Source organism: Rhinopithecus bieti, unplaced genomic scaffold (genome assembly GCF_001698545.2).
Source record: "Rhinopithecus bieti isolate Rb0 unplaced genomic scaffold, ASM169854v2 scaffold_68778, whole genome shotgun sequence".
Classification (NCBI taxonomy): domain Eukaryota; kingdom Metazoa; phylum Chordata; class Mammalia; order Primates; family Cercopithecidae; genus Rhinopithecus; species Rhinopithecus bieti.
Window position 1 is genome coordinate 1,876,725 of NW_016827519.1, and position 19,232 is coordinate 1,895,956.

General features: G+C 48.0%; 1 protein-coding gene across 6 annotated transcripts in view; it reads right to left on the minus strand.

Moving 5' to 3' along the window:
* Positions 1-19,232, minus strand: part of DGLUCY (D-glutamate cyclase) — a 160,959-nt gene that overhangs the window by 23,731 nt on the left and 117,996 nt on the right. For all 6 annotated transcript variants that reach the window (XM_017863833.1, XM_017863835.1, XM_017863837.1 and 3 more), the window contains exons 7-10: positions 18,452-18,574; positions 13,058-13,261; positions 8,200-8,460; positions 2,948-3,047 (exon numbers count right to left, since the gene is read on the minus strand). In XM_017863833.1, coding sequence (XP_017719322.1) covers positions 2,948-3,047; positions 8,200-8,460; positions 13,058-13,261; positions 18,452-18,574 — 688 coding nt within the window. The remainder of the gene's footprint in view (positions 1-2,947; positions 3,048-8,199; positions 8,461-13,057; positions 13,262-18,451; positions 18,575-19,232) is intronic.

Consider the following 19,232-nt stretch of genomic DNA (forward strand, 5'->3'; position numbering starts at 1 on the left):
AAAAAAAAAAAAAAAAAAAAAAAAAAAAAGTCCAGAATTGGAATCCTCAGCAATTTCTTTAGTAGGGTCAGAGGCTATAAAAGCAGGAGGCCAATGGTCAGGGTTGCTATGGGGGATGGGAACATTGCTGGTGCCCACCCAGATCCCCTTTGTCCAGCAGGGACAGCCAGGCCGAGAGGCTGAGAGTATTGGCTGCTATTGGCCTGCCGCTGGCCCCTTCCAGGAACTTGTTCAGTTTACAGACACAAAACAGAAGGAAGAGGGCTCAAAATATAAAAGGAATGAGTCTAACACAAAGATAAACTTCTTTAGATAGAAACAGAGAAATAAGGGGCACAGATGGTATAGTGGTCAGATGTGGACTGCGGCAGCAGATCATCTGGGTTCTGATTCCAGGTCCTCCTGCCACGGGTCTTGAGCAAATTGCTTACCCTTCCTAACCTTCATTTCTGCATCTGTAAAGTGACATGACCCCAGCGTCTACCTCACACAATGTTTGAAGGGAAAAACGAGAAAACGCACAGGAGACGCTTGTTACGAAGCCCTGAACCTACTTAGTCAGTAGTAGTAACTACCTGTAACTACTCAGTCAGTATTAGTTACAGTGATTATTGTTGCTATTGTTACTAGCAGGAATCCTGTTTTGACAATTCAATTTAAGAACATGCAGGCTGGGCACAGTGGCTCACACCTGTAATCCCAGCTCTTTGGGAGGCCGAGGCAGGCAGATCACTTGAGCCCAGGAGTTTGAGACCAGCCTGGGCAACGTGGTGTGGTGGCATGTGTCTGTAGTCCCAGCTATCCTTGGGAGGCTGAGGTGGGAGAATCGCCTGAGCCCAGGAGGCAGAGGTAGCAGTGAGCCAAGATCACACCACTGCACTCCAGCCTGGGTGACAGAGTGAGACCCTGTCTCAAGGGGGGGAAAAAAAAGGCAGGCACAGTGACTCATGCCTGTAATCTCAGCACTTCAGGAGGCTGAGGCGGGTGGATCACCTGAGGCCAGGAGTTCGAGACCAGCCTGGTCAACATGTGAAACCCAGTCTCTACTAAAAATACAAAATATTAGCCAGGTACCATGGCGGGTGCCTGTAATCCTAGCTTCTTGGGAGGCCGAGGCACGAGAATCACTTGAACCAGGGAGGCAGAGGCTGCAGTGAGCCAAGATTGTGCCACTGCACTCTAGCCTGGGCAACAGAGCAAGACTCTGTCTCAAAAAAAAGAATATACATATTGTACTTTTACATCTCTCTCAATCCTTCCAAGACAGTGTTCTTCAAAAATCTCAACTCTGCTATAAAAAATAGTATGGCCGTTCCTCAAAAAATTAAAAATAGAACATACCATATGTTCCAGCAATTTCACTTCAACTTGTGTGTCCAGGGGAAGTGAAAGACTTAAGGAGGTATTTGTCCACCCATGCTCATCGCAGCAGTATTCAGCATAGCCAAGAGCAGGAAGCAGACCAAGAGCCCACTGCTGGATGAATGCCAAAGCATAATGTGGTATATACACACAAGCGAATGTTATTCAGCCTTCAAAAGGCAGGCCATTCTGGCACATGCTGCGACATCAGCTTTGAGGACATTATGCTAAGTGAAATGAGCAGTCACAAAAGGACAAATATTGGATGATTCCACCTACACAAGGTGCCTTGAACAGTCAAACTCATAAAGACAGAAAGTAGAACTGTGGTTGCCAGAGGCTGGGTTGAGGAGGAGACAGACAATTATCTTTGAATGGAGCACAGACTTTCAGTTTTGCAAGATGAAAAGAGTTCTGAAGATGGATGGAGATGATGCCTGCACAGCAATGTGAGTGTAGTTTTTTGCCACTGAAGTGTAAGCTTAAAAATGGTTCAGAGAGGCCAGGCACGGTGGCTCACACCTGTAATCCCAGCACTTTGGGAGGCCAAAGTGGGTGGATCACTTGAGGTCAGGAGTTCCAGACCAGCCTGGTCAACATGGTGAAACCCTATCTCTACTAAAAATAGAAAAATTAGCTGGGTGTGATGGTGCATGCCTGTAATCCCAGCTACTTGGGAGGCTGAGGCAGGAGAATCACTGGCACCTGGAAGGGGGAGGTTGTAGTGAGCCGAGATCGTGCCACTGTACTCCAGCCTGGGCGACAGAGCAAGACTCCATCCCCCCATCCAAAAAAACAAAAAAGTTTGACCATAACACACAGTAAGAAACACACACACTTGCACGTACACAGTCTTATGAGGGAGTACTTACCATTACTATACAAGATATACAATGATGCTGTATTTCTATTTCATTTTCCAAAGGTGCTGGATACCCCAACTGAAATGATTTCACTATTATCTAACATGTCATGACCCATAGTTTGAGACTGAGAAACTTCTAGTTTTTTTTTTTTTTTTTTTTTTTGAGGCGGAGTCTTGCTCTGTCGCCCAGGCTGGAGTGCAGTGGCCGGATCTCAGCTCACTGCAAGCTCCGCCTCCCGGGTTCCCGCCATTCTCCTGCCTCAGCCTCCCAAGTAGCTGGGACTACAGGCGCCCGCCACCTCGCCCGGCTAGTTTTTTGTATTTTAGTAGAGACGGGGTTTCACTGTGTTCGCCAGGATGGTCTCGATCTCCTGACCTTGTGATCCGCCCGTCTCGGCCTCCCAAAGTGCTGGGATTACAGGCTTGAGCCACTGCGCCCGGCCGTCTTTTTTTTTTTTTTATGTCTATGTCTCCCCTCTATCAGGAAGATATGCTGTCCCTCTCTACTGACCAGGGATCTGTTACTTCCAGAGATGCTCTGTGAGGCCCCCAGGACACCTTGAAACCCCCAGCTTCATTTGTTAGTCTGGTCCATAAGAACCCATCTTCCTTGGCTCATGGCTTCGTTCCCTCTGAAAGGCTCAGCTTTGCTTGCTAAGTTAAGAGCGCATATGGGCGTTTCTACTATCCGCCACTTAAACTGGGATGGGACATATGTACCTAGGTGTTTGCGGGTCTCTGTCTTTGCACAGGAATGCCTGGGCAGCTTCCACTGATCCACCTTGGTAAGTTAACATCGGGATCGGCGTCTTCAGAACACCTTGAAAATAAAGGCAAGCGGGGCACACATCAGCTCTAGTGTTGGATTTTGGAAATTCACGTTAGCTTTTCAAAAGCTTCTTTGAAGGCTATCATTACTGTTATTGAACAACATCTATCTGTAGAACATGTTAGGTAAGCCGAGGCCACGACACACAGGATACTTAAGTTTACTTTTGGTCCTGGGTAAACTCTAGGGTTGACAGGGGTGGAGGGCAGAATCGGGCTAATACAGCCTATCAGATATGCCGCACGCAAGGTGCCCATAATACTGCGGGAACAGTGCCTGTTCTGGCCCACTGCCGTCACGAGGGCTGGGCACACATTTATATGCCCTTGGTGACAGTGCGCCAGCCCTCTGCTAAGCACTCAATGTGAACACTCTGATTTAATTTTTACAACAATTCTATGTGATAAAAACCATCATGGCCTGGGCGTGGTCCCTCATGCCTGTAATTCCAGCACTTTGGGAGGCTGAGGTGGGTGGATCACGAGGTCAGGAGATTGAGACCATCCCGGCTAACACGGTGAAAACCCGGCTCCACTAAAAATACAAAAAATTAGCCGGGCGTGGTAGGGGTGCCTACAGTCCCAGCTACTCGGGAGGCTGAGGCAGGAGAATTGCTTAAACATGGGAGGCAGAGGTTGCAGTTAAGTTAGCTGAGATTGCGCCACTGCACTCCAGCCTGGGCAACAGAGCGGACACATTCTCAAAAAAAAAAAAAAAAAAAAGGGAAAAGAAAAACAAAAAACATCATTATCCCCATTTTAAGAGGAGGAAAACTGAGGCTCGAGATGCCAAACAACTTGGGCAATGGCCATGTATATATGCCAGTTTCATAGCTCCAATTCTCACCCCAAATTCCCACCCACTCCCTACCCCCTGCATACCTTCAGGAAGGTCAAGAACAACTGAAGGAAATCCCAGAGTCTGTGCCTTGGGTTCTTACTTATATTGGAGTGATTCCAAAGTGATCAAAGTGAATTTGACTCTTTTTTTTTTTTTTTTTTTGGAGCGGAGTTTCGCTCTGTCGCCCAGGCTGGAAGTGCAGTGGCTGGTCTCACTCACTGCAGCTCCGCCTCCCGGGTTTACGCCATTCTCCTGCCTCACCTCCCGAGTAGCTGGGACTACAGGCGCCCGCCACCTCGCCGCTAGTTTTTTCTGGTATTTTTAGTAGAGGACGGGTTTCCCGTGTTAGCCAGGATGGTCTCGATCTCCTGCACCCCGTATCCGCCGTCTCGGCCTCCCAAAGTGCTGGGATTACAGGCTTGAGCACGGCCCGGGGCCCGAATTGACTCTTAAAAATAGGAGTTTTAATTACAAAAAGAACACATATTGTTGTAGAACACGTGGGAAATACACAAAAATCCCCAAATAAAATAAAATGAACTTGGTTTTCATTAACTGATCTACCTCACGGCAGGTTGGGGTAGAATCCCAACATATTCACTGGCCAAAGACCAAGTCTCCACACAGAGCTTAAGACAGCAGGGAGCTGAAATAATTTTCATTAAAAGGCCAAATTGCTTTTACATTCTTCATCCAAATGTAATGGAAGTTCTGCAAAATCCAATATAGCAAATTCCACCCTCTGAGCTCCCATGAGGACGAGAGACAAGACCCAGCTCTGAGTGGAGTCTGGCAGGCATCTCCAAGCCAGGCTGTCAGGTGAGCAGAGAGGGCAGAGCGACTTCTGGGAAGGGGGCAGCTGAAAATAGCTGGCAACACCGTTGTCCGATGGAAACGAGGGTTGGCCGGCGAGTGGTGCTCTACGCCGTTGTCAGCCCTTCCTCCTGAGGCCTTTCTCTGCTCTACGGAAACACAGGCCCTTGCCTTTCCTCTGGCCTCAGCGCCGCTCCTTCTCATCTCCCTCACTACCTGCTCCGCCCTTCTCCTTGTCCTCTTAACACTGGGAAACCCAGGATGCAATCCTGGGTCCTTTGCTCTGCCTCCATTTATTTCCACGGTGATTTCACCCAGTGTCTTGACTTGGGAGCCCACTGACACGCCAACAGCCTCCCAATTTCTCCTTGCCCATGCTGCTCTCCTGAACCCTTTATATATCACTAACTGCCTCCTTGACTTCTCTACTGTGTGTCTAACAGACACCTCATACCTAACAGGGTCAAACATGCATTCTTCTAAAAATTATGGTAAAATACATGCAACATAAAATTTACCATCTTAGCCTATTTATTTATTTATTTATTTAGAGACACAATTTTACTCTGTTACCCAAGCTTGAGTGCAGTGGCATGATCTCGGCTCACCGCAACCTCCACCTCCCGGGTTCAAGCAACTCTTGTGTCTCAGCCTCCCACGTAGCTGGGATTACAGGTGTGCGCCACCACACCTGGCTAATTTTTGTATTTTTAGTAGAAATGGGGTTTTGTTATGTTGGCCAGGCTGGTCTTGAACTCCTGACCTCAAGTGACCCGCCTGTCTCAGCCTCCCAAAGTGCTGAGATTACAGGCACGAGTCACTGTGCCTGGCCTGTTTTAGCCATTTTCAAGTTCAGTAGCATGAAGTATGTTCACATCGTTGTGCAACCATCACCCCTATTCATCTCCAGAACTTTCTCATCATTCCAAACTGAACCCCTGTACCTATAAGCAACTCCCCATTCCCCTCTCCTCCCAGCTGCTGGCAACCACCATTCTACCTTCTGCCCAATGAGTTTGCCTACTCCAGGCACGTCATATGAGTGGAGTCATACAATATGACTGGCTTAATCCACTTCTCAAGATGTCGTCAAGGTTCATCTATGTTATAGCATGTGTTGGAACTTCCTGCTTTTTTAAGGCTGAGTAATAATTATCTACCACATTTTGTTTATCTATTCATCCATTGATGGGCACTTGGTTTGGTTCCTCCTCTTGACTATCGCAAATAAAGTGCTATGAGCACGGGGGGACAAATACCTCTGAGTCCCTGCTTTCCTTTTTGGGGGGTATATGCCTGGAAGTGGAATTGCTGGACCCTATGGCATTTGCTATTTTTAACTGTTTGAGCCACTGCCATCTGTTTTTGATAGCATCTGCACCATTTTACAATCCCTCCATCGGGGTGCAAATGTCAAACCTGGACTCTTGATTTACCCCTAAACATGCCAGTCTTCCCCATCTCGGTTCACGGCAACTCCATCCTTTCAGTTACCAGGCCGCAAACCTTAGAGCAAGCCCTAATCCTTCTCCTCACACCCATATCCCATCCATCTGGAAATCATGTTGACTGCAAAATAGATACAGCATCTGGCTACTTCTCACAATACCCCCTGCCCTCTGTATCTATACCTTGTGTCTCTTTAAGTTCCTTTGAAACCAGAACTTGAGACTTGGATGCAGATAGTCTCTTGGGAGATGGTGCCAGGAAGCATGTGGGAGGAACAGGGAGAGTGAGGCTGGGAAGGAGGGAACATGCACCTTCAAGGTTGCTCCTCTAGGGAGTGGGGGCTCAGTTCCACTAGGACCTGTGTGCCTCCAAAAGACAGGGGACAGGTCACTTAACCTCAGGTCCTGTCCCCCAGGGGTTGAGGGTGCCCTGAAGCCATCAGCCAGTGATTCCACATGGCTTTGGAGAGGTCCTGCAGGGCCCTAGCTTATGGCAGGGCTCAATCGGGTCAATGTGACTCAGAACTTCCACCGCAGTGGAAGTTCTGAAATCAGAAGTGGGGTTGAAGGGATATGCCATGAGGCACCCCTACTCCAAACCGTCCTCCTCTCCCACCTTCCATAACTCACCAGTCTCCCATTTCCACTCTTGTCTCTGCACCCCAGTGATCGCTTACAACTCACAGAGAACGTGGCTGTCCCCTGCTCAGAGAAATCCCGGGCTCCCCATCTCACCCAGAACAAAAGCCCAGCTGCCCACAGGGTCCTGCGAGGCCCTGCCCCATCTGGTCCCTGTTACCTCTCTGTCCCTCGTGCCAATTCCCTTTTCCTCATTTACTCCAGGCCAGTCAGCCAGCATGTCATCCTTTCTTAAACCCACTGGGCCCCCACTCCACCCAATGGCCTCTGCCCCAGCCATTGCCACAGCCCAGGATGCCCTTTCCTCAGCCAGCCCAAGCCTCACGCCCTCATCATCAACCTGAATTCTGGACTCAAAGGCCACCTCCTCCAGGGGATCTTCCTGGCCATCCTGTTTAAAGTGACAGCTGTCCCCCACTGCTGCCACCGCCCAGCCCCTCACTCTCCAGTCTCCTCATCCTGGTCCATTTTCCCCATGGCATCATCACTCGAACACACTGTGCCTTCATCTTACATGTTGTTTCTTGTCTGTCACACTCTGCTGGAAGATACTCTCTGTGGGGGCAGGACTATTGTCAGTTTTGCTCACGGGTGGATCTCAAGAACCTAACAGAGTGTCTGGCACATACTCGAGTTCAACACGCATTTGCTGCATGAAATGGATTCTGCATGTACAGACACAGGCTTTTGGAAACTTCTGACACAATGGCTGCTTTAGGGTATGCCTTACTGGGTTTAAAGCCCTTTTTAAATGCTAAAAGGAAAAAACATACCTCTGAAGAATGCATTTTGAGGGACACAGAGTGATCGGTAGTGGGAGGCAGGTGAGATTCACCAGGCTTCCAGCTCATGCCTGATAACACTTCCTGCAGGATGGAGGTGCGGTGAGTAGCGGTTGTTCACATTGAACCTGAGGCTGATTCGGTTACATGTATAGTGGAATTACAGCTTTGAGTCTCCAACACCTGCAGCAATAACACCCACTGGGTGCTCCAGGTGCAGCCCTGCCCATCACAACCAGGTGGGATGGATGTCTGAGCCTTTCAGCCACTTCACACTCCAGTATCCTCCCCAGCTCTGGTGGTCCAGGGCTGCCCCTGGTTGCTAATACTCGGCAGGTCATTCCCCCCATCGCACAGGGAGAACAGCAGGTGTGCAGGAAGGATCCCATGCTTTGGAGCCTGGTGGATCCAAGTTCAGATTCCAGCTCGCCATTTCCACCTGGGAAAATCCCCTGGACCTCTCAAAGCCTCAGTCTCTTCGTCTATAAAATCAGGCTATGCGGCTTACAATGGAGCTGTGAGCTGGAAGGAGAACGCTCTGTGCTGCAGATGCGGATTCACTCCAGCTTCCGTCCACAAAGCCCATCTGGGGAAACGGACCAAGCGCATCTCACTGCTCACCTTGCTCAACAGCGTCTTCGACAATCTTCTGGTGCAAGTTCCAGGCTCTCTGGTCAACGATTATGGCTACCTCCTTCTCCAAGGCCTGCAAGAAGGCGGCCAGAGCAACAGCTCCTGGTGGGCCATCTGTCTCTTCTGGAGGCTCATGATTGAAATGCGTCGGGAACCCAGTGGTGATGAGCACTGAGCGGGCATGGGACAGCGAGAGAGAGGCCTTCAGCAGCTCGTCTTTACAGAGCAGGTGTCCAATCCCCCGGTTCCCTGAAATGACAAAAATAAAATAGAATGTAAAACTAACTATCTTTACTTTTAAAATTGTTTTTATGTATTTATTTATGATAGGGTTTCGCTCTGTCATCTAGGCTGGAATGTAGTGGCACAATCACAGCTCACTGCAACCTTGAACTCCTGGGCTCAAGTGATCCTCCCGCGTCAGCCTCCCGAGTAGCTGGGCACGCGTCACCACATACCGCTAATTTTTTTGGCACTTTTTTAAAAGATAGGGCCTTGCTATATTGCCCAGTCTGGTCTCAAACTACCAGGCTCAAGCGATCTTCCCACCTTGGCCTCCCAAAGTGCTGGGATTATAGGTGTGAGCCACCACACCCAGCCAAAAGTGATTATTTTTAAAGTAGAAACTTTATAGTAAGAGCAGTTTGGGTTTTTAGTTTGTTCGCTTTGTTTTTTTTGAGGACTGCGGCAGAGACTGCAAATTGCTCACCACAGTGTATTCTACCCCTCCCCCCGACCCCAGCATGAAAGAGAAGGGGGTAAATGGCTGAGGAGCCTCCCTTCAGTCAGGTGTGGCTGCAAGATTGGGTAAATGGCATGGTGGTGCACACCCATAATCCCAGCTACTCAGGAGGCTGAGGCAGGAGAATCACTCAAACTTGGGAGGCAGAGGCTGCAGTGAGCTGAGATCGCACCACTGCACTCCAGTCTGGGTGACAGAGCAAGACTGTCTCAAAAAATGGAGGGGGGCGAGGAGAAGAATAACAACATTTTTAAGTAAAAAAATTGGGTTGTAACCTACTTCCTAGGGCGTGGTGAGCACCAGAGGGAGAAGAGGAGAGTGAGAACTTGGTCAACTGTAAATTAGTCAATACATTTAGGATGATTTTATCATCAGAGCTAAAATCATTACTATAAACCCTATACCCCTTCATATTCCCCAGGCACCTCAAATGCAAGCCAACACCCTCTCAAAAATGACTGAGTGGGCCTATTCTTATGCCCAGTGAGTAATGCTCAAGACACTGTTATGAATCTTCTATCTGCTTATTTAATATAGTGGGGATCAAAAGCATCTGTTGTTCTTGAGGATTAAAGACAGTCCTTAACAGATGACATCAACACATCCAACAACTGTAAATCTGCCTCCCCCAGCGTCATCCTTCAAGCTTCGTCTTGCAGTCTGCACAGCATTGATGGATGGTGTTTGTGGCTGAACGCTTAGCTCGTTTTATTAAGCAGTGGGTGCAACACGTCTGCAATAAATTTACTTCCCAATTACTTTTATTTTTTAATCTGAGCTAATGATAGAGTTAATAATTCATCTTCCCTCATGACCCTGTGCTAAATGGAGAGCCATCGGCTTGGGTAAGAATGTTTGTGAAGGAGAAGGTACAGCAGAAATTTAAAAAAATATATCCATCCAGAGCACCAGGAGCGGTGGCTCCTGCCCGTAATCTCAACACTTTGGGAGACTGAGGAGGGAGGATTGTTTGAACCCAGGGGTTCAAGACCAGCCTGGACAACACAGGGAGATCTCATCTCTACATCCATCCATCCATCCATCCATCCATCCATCCATCCATCCATCCATCCATTCTTTCTTCCTTCCCTCCCTCCCTCCTTCCCTCCTTCCATCCCTCCCTCCCTCCCTCTCTCTTTCTCACATCTTGCTCTATTGCCCAGGCTGGAGTGCAGTGGTGCAGTCATGGCTCACTGCAGCTTCAACCTCCTGAACTCAAGTAATCTGCACACCTCAGCCTCCCTAGTAGCTGGGACCACAGGTATGTGACACCACCACACCTAGCTGATTTTTTTATTTTTTTGTAGATAGGATCTCTCTACGTTGCCCAGGCTGGTCTTGAACTCCTGACCTCAAGTGATCCTCCCACCTCGGCCTCCCAAGAATTAGGCATTTCTAGGACTGGTCTGCACTGTCAGATTCGTGACAGTGCTGGCCAGCAGGGGAAGGTCTCAGCCTGTCTGTTTTGGGGCTCTGCCCAGCTGCCGTAGGCTTTAAACTGGCACTGGAATCAGTCCTGTCTGGGCCCTGGGAGTCTGGCCCAGAGAGCTGACCGCTGATGTGCAGGCTGGCCTCACCCCTCAGCTCTCCACGGCGGTCAGCCACCATTGATCCAGGTAGCTACCTGAATCTCCCCACTGGTCCACCTGACTCTGGGGAATGAGAGTCAGGTGGGCCGGTGGGGAGGCCACATATGCCTTCTCTTCAGTCATTCCAGGTGCCAAGGGTGGTTTGTACCCCAGGTTTAGGAGCACGGCCCATGAGAAGGTCCAGAAGACAGACTGGTGTGTGAACCAGGAGTCACTGGAGCACTCTTTCAACTGCCCAGGCAAGACTGTGACTTACCGTTTACATTCAGATTCTAATTTAGCTGACATTTATAAATCATGGGCTTGAAGTCAGCAGACATGGGTTCAAGTTCTGCCCTGACCACCTACTAGGTATGTGGACTCTGGTAAGTCTCTGCACCCTATCTGCCTCAGTTTCCTCACCTGTTAAATGAAGTTAATCATAGCTGCCTCCACATAGAGTCATTGGGAGACTTTAATAAGATGAAACGCTTAAATGCTTGCTGGCAGCCTGATGCCTAGCACAGTACAACTTGGTAGGTGACACCATTATCCTTTTTGTGCATCACAATCCAGAGAGGTAGGCATAATTGTCATTACTCCTGTTACGCTGATGAGGAAACTGAGGTATCGTCTACGCTGTAATTCTCTCATGAGTGTTTGCCAACAAAGGAATTTACCACGCACAATGGCAGGTGAAACTGCAGGCTCTGCTGGCCACCTGGGATTAGAAATTCAGCTCTTAAATGAAGACATAGCTGGAAATTAAAAGCCCCTCAACCAGCTTTCAGCAAACCTCTTTCTAACTGGACTCAGCAGGGCCAGGCGTGGTGGCTCATGCCTGTCATCCTAGCACTTTGGGAGGCTGAGGTGGGCAGACCACTTGAGCTCAGGAGTTTGAGACCAGCCTGGGTAACATGGTAAAACCCCGTGTCTACTAAAAATACAACAACAAATTAGCCAGGTATGGTGGTGCCGGCCTGTAGTCCCAGCTACTCAGGAGGCTGAGGTGGTAGGATTTCTAGGAGGTGGAGGTTACAGTGAGCCTCTTTGCATCACTGCACTCCAGCCTGGGTAACAGAGTGAGACCTTGTCTCAAAAAATAAAATAAAATAAAATAAATAACTAATTGGAATCAGCAGGTCCCCTAGGGGATCTCACCAGCCCTCTCCCACGTACAGAAGGCCAGCGGTTCCAAAGCCACAGAAGGGCTATCCTTCTTCTGAGATGCATTATACAATATACAAGTTGACTGTAAACTGTTGTGAGGCTGTGGCTGTAGGGTCCTGCCCCACAGGGATCCCCAGAGAAGTAATCCTGCCCCTAACACTATCCCTGCTGCCTAGTATACAAATAATCTATTCCATGCCCAACCCCAGGGCAATGGCACAAAAGGGAGAGATCAGGGACATCATTAAATCCATACAGGACAGGCTGGGTGGTCCATGCCTATAGTCCCAGCACTTTGGGAGGCTGAGGCGGGAAAATCACTTGAGCCCAGGAGTCCAAGACCAACCTGGGCAACACAGTGAGACACCGCCCTCTCATCTCTAAATAATAATAATAAACTACATAAATAACTGTTTTAAAATGGTGGCAGTTGCCTACCTAGAAACCATTCTCTCTTTTTTTCTTACCTAACTCCATCTGCTTCTGGCTGGCAACATGTCCAGCAAATAAACTCAACGAACTTCCTCACATGTTTAGTGTTAAAGTTTAGAACAACAAGAAAAAGCCAAAAACGACTGGGCGCGGTGGCTCACGCCTGTAATCCCAGCACTGTGGGAGGCTGAGATGGGTGGATCACCTGCGGTCAGGAGTTCGAGACCAGCCTGGCCAACATGGTGAAACCCCGTCTCTACTAAAAATACAAAAATTAGCTGGGTGGGGTGGCACGTGCCTATAGTCCTAGCTACTCAAGAGGCTGAGGCAGGAGAATCACTTGAACCTTGGAGGTGGAGGTTGCAGTGAACTGAGATTATACCACCGCACTCCAGTCTGGGTGACAGAGTGAGACTCCATCTCAAAAAAAAAGAAAGAAAGAAAATGCCACAAAGAAGAAAGCAAGGCTGGGCACAGTGGCTCACGCCTGTAAACCCAGCACTTTGGGAGGCCAAGAGTTCAAGACCAGCCTGGCCAACACGGTGAAATCCCATCTCTACTAAAAATACAAAAATGAGCCAGGTGTGGTGGTGCGTGCCTGTAATCCCAGCTACTCAGGAGACTGAGACAGGAGAATCACTTAAACCCGGGAGACAGAGGTTGCAGTGAGCCGAGATCACGCTATTGCACTCCAGCCTGGGCAATAGAGTGAGACCCTGTCTCAAAAAAAAAAAAAAAAAAATCACTCATAATAGCACTACCTAGAGACCATCAATGTCAGTATTTTGGTGTATTTAATTTTAGTCTTTTTGAGATTTATATGCAGTATCAACATTTAAAAAATCATCCTGTGGATACATTTTGCATCCTGCCTTTTTCACTGAAAATTATGTCAGTGGTCGGTTTCTCCAGGTGCAAATGCATTGTTTCTTACCTGGGTCTATGCCGATCACAGACTCTAGTTCTCTGATCTTCTGAGAAGCGGACACTGACGCAATGCTGTAGTGCAGAGGATCTTGGGAAATGTGATGGACCTCTGGAATTCTCTCTGGGGTGAGACAACCAGTTGGAGCCTTTGTATCCTTCAGGTCAGTCATAACCGTGCAGCCTGGGATGCTGGCAAAAGCCAGTGGGGTCTCTAAAACACATAACAGGAGGATCTGAGCCCAGCCACTTCATCAAGTCCAGCCTACCCTCATCTAGCCCACTGCTGATAGGCAAGATGGCGCCTGGTCATCAGCTCAGCCTAAGCACTCCCTATACCACCTGTTGGCACCAAGGCCAGAATGAGCTAGTTTATGGCCACATCGAGTTCCATTTACACAGTTGCCTCTAATCTCTAGGAAAGTAAAGATGAGTTGACTATGGGTTGAAAAGAAGTGAGATACAGCCACAGCTGTAGCTAGAGCTCTAGGTAATTCCATCAATTTAACCCATGGAGATCAGGAAGTATTTACTGGATTCTTAAAACTCACGATGCCATCTTGCTTTGCTTTCCAGCAAATGTTAGATTTGGAACCCCCTGTGAGCATCGTTTCTATTTTTCCTTATGGCAGTTACATTTTGCTTTCGTTTTTGTTAATTTTATTCTTTAAAGACTCTTCCTTGTTAGATTTCAGGCAATGTGAAACACTGTAGCATAGTTATTAAGAAGTGGTTTTAGCATTGTGAATATACTTGAATTTGGGATGTGACTTTATTGACTTTATTCTTTTTTTTTTTTTTTTGAGACAGTCTTGCTGTGTCGCCCAGGCTGGAGTGCAGTGGTACAATCTCGGCTCACTGCAAGCTCCACCTCCTGGGTTCAAGCGATTATCCCACCTCAGGATGCCTGGGATTACGCCTGGGTAATTTTTGTATTTTTAGTAGAGACGAGGTTTCACCATGTTATCCAGGCTGGTCTCAAACTCCTGACCTCAGGTGATCCGCCCACCTTGGCCTCCCAAAATGCTGGGATTACAGGCATGAGCCACCACGACTGGCCCGACTTTATTCTTTAAACCTGTTTCTTTGACTGTAAAGCAATGATAATGCCTCATATGGCTGTTGTCAGAAAGAAACTGGAAAATGTACGTAAAAGTGTTTAGCAGGCCAGGCGCGGTGGCTCATGGCTGTAATCACAACACTTTGGGAGGCCAAGGAGGGTGGATCACCTGAGGTCAGGAGTTCAAGACCAACCTGGGCAACATGATGAAACCCTGTCTCTACTAAAAATACAAAAATTAGCCCAGCGTGGTGGTGCACCTGTAATCCCAGCTACTTGGGAGGCTGAGGTGGGAGAATTGCTTGAACCTGGGAATCAGAGGCTGCAGTGAGTCGAGATCGCATTACTGCACACCAGTCTAGGCAACAGAGCAATACCTCATCTCAAAAAAAAAAAAAAAGTGTTTAGCACACTCATGTGGTTTAAAAAAGTAAAAAAAAATAAGTTTTTAAAAAGTGTTCAGCAAAGTGCTTGTTTCAGAGTAAGCCCTCAATAAATGATGGTTTGTATAACTGAACAAGCACCATATACATATATATCCATACATATGTATCCACTGTGTGTATATATATCTACCATATATATATACACACCATATATATATACACACACACACCATACACACACACACACACACACACACACACATACTTTTTTTTTTTGAGACAGAGCTCTGTCACCCAGGTTGGAGTGCAGTGGTGCGATCTCGGCTCACTGCAACCTCCGCCTCCCGGGTTCAAGCAATTCTCCTGTCTCAGCCTCCTGAGTAGCTGGGATTATAGGCGTGTGCCACTACGCCTGGCTAATTTTTGTATTTTTAGTAGAGACAGGGTTTTGCCATGTTGGGTAGGCTGGTCTCGAACTCCTGACCTCAGGTGATCCTCCTGTCTTAGCCTCCCAGAGTGCTGGAATTACAGGCGTGAGCCACTGCGCCCAGCCTCATATATAAATTTTTTAAAGAGACAAGGCTCTTTCTCTGTTGCCCAGGCTGGAGTACAGTGGTGCAACAAAGCTCACTGCAGCCTCAAACTCCTGGGCTCAAGCAAGCCTCCCACCTCAGCCTACCATAGTGCTGGGATTACAGGCATGAGCCATGGAGCCTGGCCTGAATCACACAGTATCTTACTCATTCTTAGTTTCTTGTGCCTGGCTCATTAAGTGCTTAATACCATACTATTTACCTCTTCTGCCTTCCTCAGTGTCATTATCATCCTTGAATACTTATCTCCACTCAGCTGTATGCTCCTGGAGAAGAGCGACCATTGCTCATGCATCTCAGGATCCCACAGAGTGCCTTGCACATAATAGGTGTTCAACAAATGCACATGTGAATTGAGTAAATACTGGATTTCATAGGAACAATAAAGTTTCTTTTCTTTTCTTTTTTTTTTTGAGACAGAGTCTCGCTCTATCACCCAGGCTGGAGTGCAGTGGCGCGATCTCAGCTCACTGCAAATCTCTGCCTCCACGGTTCCAGCAATTCTCTTGTGTCAGCCTCCCAAGTAGCTGGGATTATAGGTGTGTGCCACCACGTCTGGCTAATTTTTATATTTTTAGTAGAGACAGGGTTTCACCATGTTGGCCAAGCTGGTCTTGAACTCCTGACCTCAAGTGATCCAATCACCTCAGCCTCCCAAAGTGCTGGGATTATAGGCATGAGCCACCATGCCTGGCTTAAAGTTTCGTATTTAATAGAAAGCCAGAGTCAGCCAGCACTTCAAAATAAAAATCTGACAGATACATAAACTTTAGATTTGATGTGTAAGGGGAAGAAGTCATGAATCTGAAGAATGTAATTATCGCTTGTCTGTGTTTTGGATGGCACCTAAAACTGGTCACTCCAAAGCCAGCTACAGGTCAGAACAGTCAGCTCAGAGCATGACACAGTTTTGCCCCCATCAGTTGTGAGGTCTGCAGCAAATAATATATTGCTAATCGAAGTTTAAATATTGAAGTTCAAGGTAGGCACGGTGGCTCATGACTATAATCCCGGCACTTTGGGAGGCTGAGGTGGGAGGATCGCTTGAGCCCAGGAGTTCAAGACCAGCCTGGGCAACATAGTGAGACCCCATCTCTATGGTGCATGGTGCATGCCTGATGCCTATAGTCCCAGCTACTCCAGAGGCTAAGGTGGGAGGATTGCTTGAGCCTAGGAGGTCAAGGCTATAGTGCACTGTGATCGTGCCACTGCATTCAGCCTGGGTGACAGAGTGAGACCTTGTCTCAAAAAAAAAGGAAGTTTGAGAATGATTCAAGGTTGTCCTTGTCTCATGTCATTTGTTCTCATCTATGATCAACTGTGCTATCACTGTTAGAATTAAAGGGCTGGAACATGCTGGGGTGCCCATGGCAGTGAGATCTCCTCTGCAGGGCACCTGCCAAGGCTGATGGTGGGAAAGTGGTGAGGCCAGTGGGCTGGGGGACGTTTACTAAACCTGGGTGTATGTGTCTACACACTGCCCACACACACACTCAGAAAAGACCATGAGCGCCCAGAGGAGTCCATCCTGTCCCAGGGAGCACTGTATTCCCGAGGCCTGGGTGCATGCCTGGCACACAGCACGTTCTCAACACATGTACTTAAATAAACGAACGAATGGAATCCTGTGGATCTTAGTAGCCATGCCTCTTCACCACATTAGGGATGATCTTTCCCTCGCATGAGGCCACTCTGATAGCTGAACTCTCATGAATGCTTTCAAAATAAATTAAAGTAACACTAGATTCTATGCTTACAGTGCAAGTGTGACTGGCCTGGCCAGAATTTTCCAGTGTCCATGACCATGGTCTGCAATGGCTGTTATTTTTCATGTTTCTGTTCCCTTCCTATCGTACTGTGAGCTAAGGAGGGCGCCCTCGTGTGTCTCTTCATTGTAACATCACCTAAGCCTTGGAAAAAATGTACTGCTGCAGGCCTTGTTTATAATCACCTTGCAAATACCACGGGAAATTACTTGTTTAGTTACATTTCTTGGCTTCACCTTTGTTTTCAAGGCCCCATCAATCTCCAAAATGTCTCAAAAAGCCAAGCTAAAGGTGAGTTTTCCTGCTAGAATGGGCTGGGATGCTTCGGCAGATAAAAATATATGTTTAATTAAAATGGCTGAAGTAGTGGCTCCTGCCTATTATCCCTATGACTCAGGAGGCTGGGGCAGGAGAATCATTCGAGCCCAGGACTTTGACACCAGCCTGGACATTGTAGCAAGACCCCATCTCTACAAAAAAATTCTAAAAATTGGTTTGGTATGATGGCGTATACCTGTAGTCTCAGCTACCTGCGAGGCTGAGATGGGAGGATCACTTGACTGCAGAGGTTTGAGGCTGCAGTGAGCTATGACGATGCCACTGAACTCAAGCCTGGGCAATACACTGAGGCCTTGTGAAAGAAAGAAAAGAAAGGAAAAGAAAAGAAGAGAGAGAGAGAGAAAGAAGAAAGAGGAAGGAAAGGAAGGAAGGAAGGAAGGAAGGAAGGAAGGAAGGAAGGAAATACATTTAATCAAAACATATTTAAGGCTGGATGCGGTGGTTCATGCCTGTAATCCAAGCACTTTGGGAGGCCAAGGTGGGAGGATCACTTGAGGCCAGAAGTTCGAGACCAGTGTGGCCAACATGGCAAAATCTCGTCTCTACTAAAAATACAAAAATTAGCCAGGTGTGGTGGCATGCACCTGTAATTCCAGCTACTTGGGAGGCTGAGGCATGCCTCCCTCGCTTAAGCCCAGGTGACGGAGGTTGCAGTGAGCCGAGATCATGCCACTGCACTGCAGCCTGGGCGACAGAGTGAGACTGTGTCTCAACAAAACCAAAGAACCAACAACGACAAAAAAAATTGAGTTGTAAGACAAAGTGCTCCAGCCCTGGGATTAAAAGAAGGAAACCAGGCCAGGCATGATGACTCACACCTGCAATCCCAGCACTGTGGGAGGCCAAGGTGGGCGGACCACGAGGTCAGGAGATCGAGATCATCCTGGCCAACATGGTGAAACCCTGTCTCTTATAAAAATACAAAAATTAGCTGGGCGTGGTGGCACGTGCCTGTAATCCCAGCTACTCAGGAGGCTGAGACTGAAGAATCGCTTGAACCAGGGAGTTGGAGGTTGCAGTGAGCCGAGATCGCACCACAGCACTCTAGCCTGGCAACAGTGTGAGACTCTGCCTAAATAAATAAATAAATAAAAGAAGGAAACCAGAGAGAGAATCACTGTAGCTGTAGGCCTCTGTTTTGTGTTTTGTTTTATGGCTTTATTTTTAAATCATTGTACTGAGAGAATGTGCTTTCAAGAACTAGACCCCACTGGGCTCCATCCTAGGGCAGAGCGATTGCCCCAGTATCCCCCAACATACCACAGCTGCTGAGAGCTCCGAGACTGGTCAGTGGAGAAGGCCAGAACACTGGAACCTCCCCGGGGGAACACACCACGGCATCCCCGTAGGCAGGTTTGGAAAGCTCTTTGATTCCCAACAGTTCTGCAGATGGAAAAGGAAAATGTAATTCCCTCAGCAGGGAGCATCCAATTAGAACTGGTTGAGTAGTTCATGGTTCTTTCTCTAAAACAGAAACTCAAATTGCAGGATTATTGTAAATGGTATTTGAGGAGGAGGTGAAGGAGAATAGGGATTGAGGCTTTGACAACTCAGGGTCCTCCATAATTTACAGTCCATGTGGAGTGCTGGTTTCAGAACACAGAATCTCAAACTTCATGGCGTGACTTCTGGAAGGATCCTTGGGTGTGTTGAGCCTAGTACTCTCATTGTGCATGCAGACTGCTACCAAAGCCAGCCTTGGGGGGTTGACGTTGGTCCAGGCTGGGTCACATCTCATGCACCTAACCTCAGCTGCTTGACTACCAGCAGCAACCTAATCCTGAAGACAGCAAAGATGGATGTGCTGGGTCCAATCCATCCCCACTAATGATAAAACTCCTCAGCAGACACCATCCTGGTGGGTGGCTCTGCAATCACCCTCATGTGATGAAGCTAGCAAGTGCTGACTGCGTTTTCACAAAAGGGTAGGTTCTGTCTAATGTTGTTGGTTATGCAGCTGAGCAAGTTCAGGTATACCAAACTTGGACCGTCATCCAAGGCCCAGTCTCAAACTCTCATCAGGCCCTCTAAGAGGCCTGCA